Raw genomic sequence first — 11,090 nt, 5'->3', positions numbered from 1 at the left:
TTTCCCGTCACCAAATAAGGGGGGGGGAGGGATGATCCAAAAGTCCAGCCCCATCCAAAGCGCACGGATGAATATACACTTATACCCCCATATACCCCGCAATTCACGCCCTCCGCGTTCCCTTCACCAGCACCAACTGCCACGTAGGGGCGGACCCAGATTATGCATGATGGGGGGGGGGTTGAGATGCATCTGGGACCGCAGTGGGAATGAGTTAACTTTTTGCGTTATCCCTACTATTCCCACTTTGGGGAATTGTTGAGTTTGCTTTTTTTTTTTAGTTATTTTTTTGTAATAATAATTTGTGGAAATGGTGAAGAAATAAAATCAAATCAAAATCACCGTTGTCCTTTCCTTCCAATATTTTTGCTAACCATGTTAAGGGGTAGAACCTGTAACCTCCCCCGGTAAAAAGCATGGGACAAAATAAGAACCGGGGTGTTCAGTGGACATTCAAGTTAAATGTGGATGTTGTGTATACAGTGGCGTATTACACACATCGTAAAATGCCAAAAAGCTATTCATTTATTTTTTAAAGCGGGCAGGACTTCGGAATGACGGAAGCTGACTGATGGGCTACGACTTAGTTACAGTGACAGCCTTTGAAAACCTCGATAAAACATGCAGACATCGCCAAAACCAACATGAAGACTAAAGATTATGGTGAATGCAGGGTTTGCACGATAAGCCCTCTTGGAGGGCAACTATTAGTCTTTTAAATGCGGCGACAAAGAGAGGAAAAAAAAGGTTTGCTGATGCATACCACGAGAGAACTAAGACCAGCCGAACAGGGACACGCCCTTGCTCGCTACCTTCGGGACAGTGGATACCTCTCGCTGGCCAGGCCAAGCTTGCGTGCGTTGAAGTACGTACGCCATTCTTCCTGTTTCTTCAGGAACAGGTTAACCACATTTAAGATAGGACTTTTGCTTCCGCAGTTAATATTTTCTCCAGGGTAGAAATGTCTTTCCTTTTCTTCCCGTTTTCCCAGAAGGATAAGCAATAAATTGGCAAAGGAAAGCTGCGTCACGTGCCCTTTGTCCTGAAAGGGCCCAAGGTTTTTGGGCGTGTGTTGTGTTCGTTATACATGTACTTCATCGCACCGCACTCTCCATGACGCAGAGGCGAGTTTTACTGCAACCTGCACACTCGCGCTTCCCATATATGGCCTGCTGTTCAGTCCATTCCGATGACGCACTCATCGCTGGTTTACGAACGACTATCGGGAACGCAAGCAGTGAAAGCTCGTCGCTACCGGTACTAACAAAATGAACACTCCCAACGTACATTGGCTCTCTTAACCGACGAGGGGGGTGTTTCTGCTTGGGGCGGAATTGGCCGGGCTGCTGCCGTACCGAACTTACACTCTGAAGGCGAAAGAATCAAAAAGTCACTCTCAGAGTGAGCCCTCTATAAAACCGCTCCGAGCGAGTGAGATTTCCACCCTGGCAATTATCGCAAGGAGCAATGTAAAGGATAACTCGAAAATGAGTTGTCCTTTATATGTCTCCTTTTGGAGTGATTATTCACTTTCTTGATGTGGTTTTCGTTCTTCTTAGAGTGGCCTCCAGTCTTATGGAGTATATTTCATAAAGGAAACTCTTTTTGAGCACGAGGAATTCACTCTTTTGCCGTTAAAAGTGCAAGGTTCGGCACGGCGATAGCACGACGTTGAGAGGCGATTCGGCACAGCAACTGCATTCGACATGGCAAGTCCTTTTTCATAAGGTGTACGGCGTTATCAATCTCTAGATTCCAAAGAGTGAATATTCAACTCTATTCGAGTGAAAATTCAATCCCCTCCTATTGAAGTTAAGGACCAGGACGAAATGGAATGAAATTTCTTCACTCCAAAAGATTTAAATTTCACTCGAGCTTCCTCTGGACGGCGCTATTTCAGCCCTTTTCAGTCTAAATTCAGAGTGATTTTCACTCTAAAACGCCCTTGTCCTTAATTTCACTCTTTCCGATTTAGAGAGCAGTGTTCCGGCACAATACTGCTATATTAAAGTTCGGCGTTTGGCGGATAACTGCTACGCTATAAAGGGTTTGCATGGCTGCCATCTTAGTGGCACCGTCAGTGCTTTGTTCCACAGGATATCGCTGTGGAACAAAAGAAATGTCCCGCAATATGGCTACCGCGTTCAGCAGTAACAATGAAGTCACGCTTTCTTTTGGGGGCTCGAAAAATCGCGCCCCACCACGTTCCCCTACGAAAGTGCACCTGTGAGCACTTGACATCGTCGCTATAGATTTACTGTAGCTCTGCGTACTGATAATTTAACATTAAACGATTAGTTTTTCAGCGCTTTAAATTTCTTAGGAATGCCATACCTCTTCTTCGCCAACCGCGCAAAACAAAAATTTAGCACGCATACAGATTTTGCATAAATAATGGCAAATGCGTGGAGAAGGTTAGGGAAAGAACCTTTCAGGGATAATATCTTGGAAAAGTGCACATTTAAAAACCTTCTGTTTGGCGTTCATGGCTTTTTAAAGAAGAGAAAAAGTGCAAAAAATAAGACCAAACAGAACATAATTTAAATACAAAAAGATTTTCTCATTCAAATGTTCAGTATAAAAAGTGCAGGACTTGAAAAATGCATTAAGTGAAAAAATAACTCACATTTGCATATTAATATTATCCACCATTCTCAGCAAAAGATGAATAAGTAGGCCTACATATTAAACTTCTTAGAAGTGCCTCAGCTGGTTCCTTTCCCTTGTCAAGGGCTGCCGTCCTGTCTCATGTTCAATACGGGCAATTCACAATACAGTGCGCCACCAACTGTACGCAGCAGGCAGGCCACTTTTCAAGTTTACGGTTGAGCGCACTTTGAAGTTTCCTGCGCAGAGCGCAGTTAGCAAATGAGAGTTTGTCGAATATTCATCCCATAACGCACTACAAAAAGGTGTCTCTATGACAACCTCTTGGTGTCAACTGCGGATGGATGTAATCCATCGATTCAGTCGATCAGACTACTCAGCGCTGTTAACAAAGAAAGCTTCAAATAGAAAATAGCCCCTGTTTGTAAGACTGATGTCAAAGCCAAGGATAGATTGTAATGATAATTGATGAAAGTGGAAGTCACTGTCTTCGGTATTTCCTGTTTGGAGTTTTTTGGTTTGGTGCTGCAGAGAAGGGGCAGTAGGTACATTTAACGACTCGATGTTTAAAAACATTAATTTGCAATAAAACAAAGCTTGAGCACGAACAAAATAAACAAAATTTCAAAACACCGATATAAAAACAGCAACTACAAATATTCTATAGTTTTCAAAAATATTGCCCGGGATCAATTTCAAGATGATCAATTTAACTCAAATGTTCCTGCTGATATGAAAAATCTCATTAAAATTTACGTGTAGTTATCTTGCATATGCTCATGACAACGTTCATATTAAAGCCAGATTTGGCCAAAATGAACAGCCTTGGCAGTGCACCAAAGAGGAAAAATTAACTGGATTTATCTGTTTTAAAAATCACTGCTTTTCAAGGATGGTTCCCTCTTCAGGCAAATGCAAATGCGACGCATGTTTGATTTCACAAGCCCTTAACGGTAAATTTGTCACACCTCAAATGCATTAAACTTTAGCAAACTTGGGCGTGTGAAAGCTTGCCCGGGTGGAGCAGATCTGCGTTCATGTTTGCTGATGCATGAGTGACTCAGATCTCATCAACAGGCAATGACCCACACTTGCTGTGACGCCTCACAAATTTGCTGTCGCAGTGGCTTTTGCGTTGAGAGGAAGACGCTTTATAATAAAACTCGGCATATTTACTTGGGGCATTTCGCCAGGTCCGTCTCTGGCCCGTCCACGTGGAAGCTTCCCGTCATCACGTTGGAGTTCAGATGTCCCCCGACGCTCCGCCCGGGCTGACGACCACCGACAAACACGCCAAAGCTCCCCGGCTGCAGGACCAAGCGGTCGGTGTAGGCCGCCCTCACCCGGGCGGGAATGGACAGGGTGACCGAGGTCATCTTTCCAGTGGCAATACTGACACGCTCGAAGGCCGCCAACTGGATCTTGGGCACGGGGACGGTCGCGTTGGCCCACTTGATGTATACTTGCACCACCTCAGAAAGCAAATTGCAAACGACTGTAAGAACACAGGCTACAAGTGCCACATGAGAATTTGTGAAGCAACTACATCATACCCGAGCTGAAAAATTATTGGAAAAGTCAAAGACATACCTCATCTCCTGAGTACTTGCCCACGTTTGCCAGCGTCACAGTCAACGTGACGTTGTCACAGGGCATGATGCGGTCTGGTTTCAACACCAGCTGTTTGTACTGGAACACTGTGTAGGAGAGTCCGTAGCCAAACTGGTAGAGCGGCGTGCCACTGAAGTAGCGATAGGTCCGGTCCACCATGGTATAGTTTGTCATTGGGGGCACCTGCAAAGAGAAAAAAATGGGTAAGTATACTGACGGTGTATTCGGGTGGTGGTGAAATTGTGAAACTATGGGTCAAACAGTGGGGAAAACTTCAAAATGGGAACAGTTCCGATTAAATTGGAATCTTTGCCAGGTATGTACCTGGTCCATGGATGCTGGCCATGTGTAAGGTAGCCTCCCCGCTGGGTTGGCGCCCTGCTCGTTGGTAAACATGTTCCTGATGGCCACACCGGTCGCCTGGGCCGGCAGGAAGCACTGAACGATCACTGGGACGTCGGGGCTGTCGACGGCCCAGGAGATGTCGAACGGTCCGGCGGTGAAGAGCAGCAAGACCACAGGCTTGCCACCAGCTGCGGATTGCAAGAGGCACAGGAACACACCTATGAATTCTTCTCGATGGGGTTCCAAGTCGTTAAATTTTTGTAAGGGGAGATAGCTGACCCGCAGTAGAATCGTTTGCAGGCCGGGGTTCATCAAGCATAGGTGAGAGCGTTGATTCAAGGTAACTATTGCAATTACATATTGCTTTGAAAGACTGGGCTTTATCGCTGCAGATGTGCAAATGTATATAGCAACTGTATATGTTCCCTCTAAATTGAAGTTTCAATTAAATCTGTCTTTGTGGGGCAGATCTATGGGGGGTTTCTGCCAGCTTTGAGGAGGTGAAACGAAAAGGCTCGTTTGAAGTCATAGTTTAAGACACAAGATTGTTTACCATATTTCACGGCATCTTGAAGAAGTTGCAGCTGGTGGCCGGGCAGGGCTAGATTCCTCCGGTCCAGTCCTTCGCTTTCTATTGATGTACCTGCAAGAAATCAAACGAGACCTTGTTTTTTTAACTTGCTACTTCTGAGCAGTGCTTGAAGTGGAGTTACCCAAATATCCAGGCTCTAGGCGTGCACAGGTGTGACCGATGCATTCAAACGTCAAGCATGCCTCAACTCACTTCTAGCTGATGTTGCTACAAACGAGCTATTCCCCCATTCGTTTTGCACACATACAGAGTCAGGCAAAGTCTCCGCAGGCTGACCACATGGCTGAACGCTCCCCACAGCCTGTTGGGGTGGATATTACTGCACCCTGGGCACGCCCCCTGCTGGATAGCTTAGTTCTTAGGGCATCTTATACGGTGTTCCGGAGGTCGCATGTTCAAATTCTGCTCCATTCAATTTCTTTGGTCACCTTCATAATTTATAGCAAATGTAAAACCTGGTCAACTGATTACAGGTCAAGCAAAGTACATTGTACCTGAACCCAGGCAGACGATAACAAAATCAGCCCCGCTGACAGCCTGTAGGACACTGGACTGGTTGTACTCAGTGCACAGTGAACGGTTACAGCCGGCCGCAAAGCGTGTGGATTGGGCAATGCTGGCCAGACCTTGGAGTGGTGTGGTGATGTACTCGGGTAGGGAGTTTGGAGCATAGTCCCCAAAGAGTTGCTCTGAATTGTTGCCAAAGGGTCCAACAACCTACGTCAAAAATGATGAAGGACAAGAACAGAAAAAAAACCAATATTTTTTACGCCATGTTTACAAAATAATCTCAAGGGGAAATTTTGTCAATGTCCAAAAAAGATTAAAAAAAGGAAAAGAATGGAAAATGTCATTGGAGGGCCAAAGTAAATCCTCATAGATCATTTTAATTTACTTCAATTCTAGACTTGTGGGGATTGAAAATTTGTTTCTACCATGTCTGTTCTGGATGGCAAAGTTTTATTGGGAAAATTTCACTGGTGGTAAAGAACTTTCAAGGAATTCTGTAAATGTTTATACACTTTCAACAGTTAGTTACCAACTACAAGCCAAAATTTTGATTGGTTTGTTGAATTTTGAAATTTTGAGTTAGTAGAGAAGATGTGTTGATGTAAGGGGAAACAAACATTCTTAAAAATAGCGTCCCAGAAATGAGTTTGAAGGAAATTTGTTAACTCACCGCAAGCTTATTGATGCTCTTCAGGGGCAGCACGCCATCATTCCTGAGCAGGACAAAGCTCTGGACGGCCGCGTCCACGGCCAGGCTCCGGTGCCGCTCGCTCTCCACCACGTCATCCACGTTGAGCTTGGTGTAAGGGTTCCGGGCGGGAGGGTCAAACTCTCCCAGCCTCATCCTGGTGTAGAACAGGGGCCGCACCAGGGCGAAGACTTCGTCCGCACTGAGCAGCTGCTTCTCCACGGCCTCGGCGATGTGCAGGTAAACCACGTTCTTTAAAGGTAGATTGGACCCATTCTCATTTGGGCATTCGTTTTTTCTCTACTACATTTGGAGCGACAAAATTGCTAAAAATTGCCAAAAAACTTCAGCCAGCTGCTTAACAACCAATAAGCCTGAAGGTTTAGCTCTATACACCCGTAGTGTATATTTCAAGAAAGTGTACCAACATTTTTGGGTATTGTAATACGATTCAGAGATTGTCGTGTCACATTTTGATTTAAATTTTTGGGGGAGGTGGTACTCTACTTTAAAGTTGGAGAGCTCCAAGTTGAGCCCCGCTTTGACGCAGGCCACAGCAGTTTCCAGGGAGGTGTTGGTGTAGCGGTGGGCAAGGCGAATGAACTCCACGGCCAGCTCGTCGCTGACCACGTAACCCTCAAAGCCAAACTGGTCACGGAGGATGTCTCGCAGGAATCTCGTGTTGGCACAGGCTGGTACTCCGTTGATGCTAGTGAAGAAAAAATTTTGATTTAGCAAATTGGACATAATGTGTGATCCCACTGAACGCACGTCCAAACCTTAACCTTCTCCTACAGTTTCTAGTTGTTCCCCTTCAGGATTCCGTTTCACAAATTGGTGGTGCCGTGTATTTCATTTTCTTCCTGCAAACAAACTGTCTAACGCTAGACCATACAAGTCTCAAATACCACCACTTTGCTCCAACAACATAAGTTGGAATTTGATTCTCGAGTCCCAGACAAAGACAAAGCCTGAACATGATCTCTTCTTCACCAGCGACAGAGTGTTAGTGCACCATGTCCCCTGAATTAGTAGACTTTGGTTTAGCAGAGAATTGCATTGGTTCATTTTCAAGTAACTAATACGGAAAGGATCAAAGAGATCACTCATGGATCTGGTCTTCCAACCTGTTGTAACTGCACATGATGCTGTAGCTTCCAGCCTTGACACACTCATGAAACTGGGGTAGAAAGGTCATGAACAGGTCACGGTCTGACACCTGAGGGAAAAGACAATCGAGTCACTGAGTACCAAAGAAAACCCTCAATTGTCACTGATAATGTATTGGTCTTTACAAGTCCTATGTCTAGATTTTTAGAGCTAAAAGCTCTATTTTCTGAGATTTCATCACAATTAGTTTGTTGCTAATCCCCTATGTACTCTTTTCCTTCCCATAGGGCCCACTTTGTAGGCGGGGCTTTGGGGAGGGTGGTACCCAGTTTTCTGGATGGGGGCATCAATAGGTTTGGTTGTAGCTTCAATGAATACAAAAAGCTCTTGGTCGTGTGTCCTTCCAATTCTAAGCTGGGTAAAATGGGGTGGGGCAGATTTCAAAGAGGGGTGGGCGGTACACAGGCTTTGAAGATGGGGACGGGGAGGTGGTATCCTCTTAGAGCTAACTGCCCAGAAGTATAAAAACAGGCACTAAAAAGCTGGGGTTAGTAACTTGTGGTGGACAAAGCGGCCTCATACCCAGGGAGACTAGAAATATCCTCAGTCATCAACTAAGACTGAAAACCACTGGCTTGATGGATGGCTGTGGACGGACTTCACCAAGGAAGCTGGGGCCATATTTCGGGATTACGGTTTAATGGGTCTAAGATGTTCCCTTCATGTCCCCCAGGCAGGAAATACTGACCTAGAACCACTCAAATGCTACACCAGTGCCTCATACATTTAAAGCCGTTGGTCTCGGTTTACCTCTGCGTTGAAAGAAAACCGTGATTGCGGGTAATTTTCGGGCCCTGCATAGGCGTCGAAGTGCTTGCAGCCAGCGTTGGCCAGGACGTAGCGTGGGTCATTCCCCTGCAGTCCAGTCACAAAGGCCCTAGCCATTTCCCCGGTGAGAAAGGGATCTTCGCCGTATGTTTCCTAAGACAGCCAATCCAATTTATAAATCACTGAGATGTTCAGACTGCTTGCTTGTCTTTGGATACAATCTTTGGACATAAATATGAAATACATGTATGTTTTACCATTCCGTGTAGCTGGGTATTTTTCATCTTTGCAATTTCCCCACGAAAACCTTTGAGAGCTTTTCTTCCTTTGTCTGAAAAGTTTAGAAGCAATTTATCAAGATGATAATAGGAGCTCAGTCCTGTAATTTGGAACACTTCTTCAAAAGTTCAAGCAAGGAGCATTTGTTAACTAATGTTTGATTTTGCCTAATACCAGGATATATTTGGGCATGGGTTACTGGGGAAAAATGACCAGCATTAGAGAAGTGGTCCTCATTTGACTTGGCCAATCCTCAGGTAACTTGAGAGCCTGGTTCTGATGAATACATGTAGCTCTGATGTTGCTTACCTGGTTGCGGCCCCACAGCGGGTGTCTCATGATGTTGATGACCGGGCTGAAACAGCTGAGGCCTCCGTGGGTCTTGTAGATTCCGTGCTTGGTGAAGTTGTTGTGCTTGGCTCGGACTTCGACCCCCGTTGCCCGGGCAACATCGTAAAGCAACTGGGTACTACAGATGGTATTGACGAAACACCCCGGGAGACAAGTTTAGTGTCATGAGCCTAAATTTTAATCCACCAACCCATGTGCATGAATGTGTTGGGGACAACCAACAAGTCAACATGATCACAAGATTACGCTGGTGAAATATGAATAAAATCTGCCAATCCAATTGCTATCTGTTGATTAGCTTTTCTTTCTTATTTAAAGCTGCAGAAGGTTGTTCGAAAAGGAAAACTGAAGTCCAAGTTTTCCCACAGGATCAATCAATCGCTAAGTGCGATCCACTGATCAGGCACACAGCCTTATCACCAGCTTCAGGCATTACGGGGGGCCACAGTACCAGCAAGGGGGGGGGGGCTACATCACAGGAACAAAATATACTATGCTTTACCAATAGGAGGAAGCTTCTGCCAGGGCGGCGGGCCCCCTCACCCCTTCCTCCCCTTTGGCGACACGCCCATCACATCACTGATCGCATCCCAGTGACAACACGGCACAGAATGATAAAAACAATGTAAAAACACTGAAAAGCAAGATTATGAAAAAAATGTTGCATCCTGACTCTGCTTTGGCAGCTGTGTACAAAGTCAAGGGAGTTAAGAAGACATTCAAAGTATTTCCGAACAAAATTGAAATCGCAGTAGTCCCAGATTCATGTCATTTCAGCAATTCTACAAATTGATAAAAATAGTGGCAGGATGCAATCTTCTTTTTAAAAAAAGGGGAGCGGGGGAGTAATTGCAGAATACCCTGCCACTCTAATAAATTACCCCAGGAATGACTGGTTACATGGGTTAAAGGTGAAAATCCCTTGAGAAGAGTGACACTTTGACATGTACCTGGCTATGAGGTTGATCGTGTGGGGGTGGCGGGGTATGCTGCAATTGAGCTCTGCTTTCTAAATTCGGAAAGAGTTCCATACCTGTATAACGACCAGTGTTGTAGTCGAGACCATCACAAGACCAGACACAAGACCATGCACTAGACCAGACATAAACCAGTCGCAAGTAACAGTGTGAATAATGACAAAAGAATGCTTTTGTTGCAGTTCATTTAAATAGCTTGTGGCTTGAATTCAGACTTAGAGGTCTTGTGCTAATCTTGTGTGGTCTTGAAGGTCTTAAGTGGTCTCGACTACAACACTGATAACGACAACACTAATTTTCCCTTAAAATGTTATAACACTCCAGAAAGTGATAACATCATGTCCTGAAATGTGAACTTTAGGTGAGAAAATTCCAAAACATTTACTTAGAAAACACTTTTTCAGACAAGTTTCATACTTGTAGTTTGTGCACAGGGGCATTTGGTGTTGTCCGTATTTAATGGAACTCTTTCCCAAAATTCTTTCTTTTTTACCTGAATGTTGCAGCCAGACCCAGCGCCTGGGGAAACGACGTCGCGTTCCCAGCTTCGACATCACCGCGCAAGCATTCCGTGTCCCAGTCGTACGGCCCGATGCCCAGCCGGGGGATGGGTGGGGCAGGACCGTTTGGCCCCGACCCGCCGCGCGCCATCTGCAGTGTCACCTCGTCCAGGGTCAGCCGGGACAACAGGTCATCCAGTCGCTCGTCCCACGGCAGGGAATCGTTCCAGAAGGGGAAATTCTTGCCCTGAGTGCCTATGAGTGGCGGCACAGCGCCGACTAGGAGCACAAATAGGCCTACAACTGCGACTGGTTGTGATAAAAACATCATCATTCACTTTAGGCTCCGTTCAGTTAAACTTTTTTCAGTTATTCGTGCACTCTCGATGTCCTTTGGCGAGGAACCTCGCTATAGTATAATTAACACCACACGCTGTCAATACGCGTTCAGTGCCAACAAAGCAGCTGCACTACTGGCTCACAGATTTTCACCTACGCCCCCAGCAGATAAGAAACAGAAATTTATCACCACAGAGGAGGCCAATTTTGGCAGGCAAACTTAAAAGGGGACCGTCGCAACCCGCCCGAGCGCTGCATACATGTACATGTACAGTACAGCCTCGCCGTCTACGTAAATAACACACGTGTGCAAGTGACATCAATATTCTACGCCTCTCTAGCTAGCTACTCAG

The 11,090-nt window shown here is 45.5% G+C and overlaps 1 protein-coding gene across 1 annotated transcript; it reads right to left on the bottom strand.

The window, feature by feature from the left end:
• Positions 1-2,539: 2,539 nt before the first annotated feature.
• LOC110984126 (uncharacterized) lies at positions 2,540-11,078 on the bottom strand. The gene is made up of 11 exons (XM_022243957.2): positions 10,392-11,078; positions 8,880-9,039; positions 8,274-8,444; positions 7,481-7,572; positions 6,861-7,062; positions 6,336-6,605; positions 5,650-5,872; positions 5,117-5,206; positions 4,543-4,751; positions 4,198-4,401; positions 2,540-4,079 (listed from the first exon to the last, which is right to left on the bottom strand). Exons 1-11 carry the CDS (start codon positions 10,730-10,732, stop codon positions 3,780-3,782), a joined length of 2,262 nt encoding a protein of 753 aa, XP_022099649.2. The 5' UTR covers positions 10,733-11,078; the 3' UTR covers positions 2,540-3,779.
• Between the last annotated feature and the right edge of the window lie 12 nt (positions 11,079-11,090).

This window comes from Acanthaster planci, linkage group LG05, assembly GCF_054643075.1.
Source record: "Acanthaster planci isolate LZ-2023a linkage group LG05, COTS_SCS, whole genome shotgun sequence".
Taxonomy (NCBI): Eukaryota; Metazoa; Echinodermata; class Asteroidea; order Valvatida; family Acanthasteridae; genus Acanthaster; species Acanthaster planci.
The sequence above is the reverse complement of the archived record's forward strand: the minus strand, read 5'-3'. Positions and strand labels throughout refer to the sequence as shown.

Excerpts from the sequence above, each read along its gene's own strand:
- LOC110984126 (XM_022243957.2), bottom strand. The coding sequence starts at position 10,732 with ATGATGATGTTTTTATCACAACCAGTCGCAGTTGTAGGCCTATTTGTG. Across the intron at positions 8,445-8,879 it reads CGCTGTGGGGCCGCAACCAG|GAAACATACGGCGAAGATCC; the intron begins GTAAGCAACATC and ends TGGCTGTCTTAG. Across the intron at positions 5,207-5,649 it reads TATCGTCTGCCTGGGTTCAG|GTACATCAATAGAAAGCGAA; the intron begins GTACAATGTACT and ends GATTTCTTGCAG.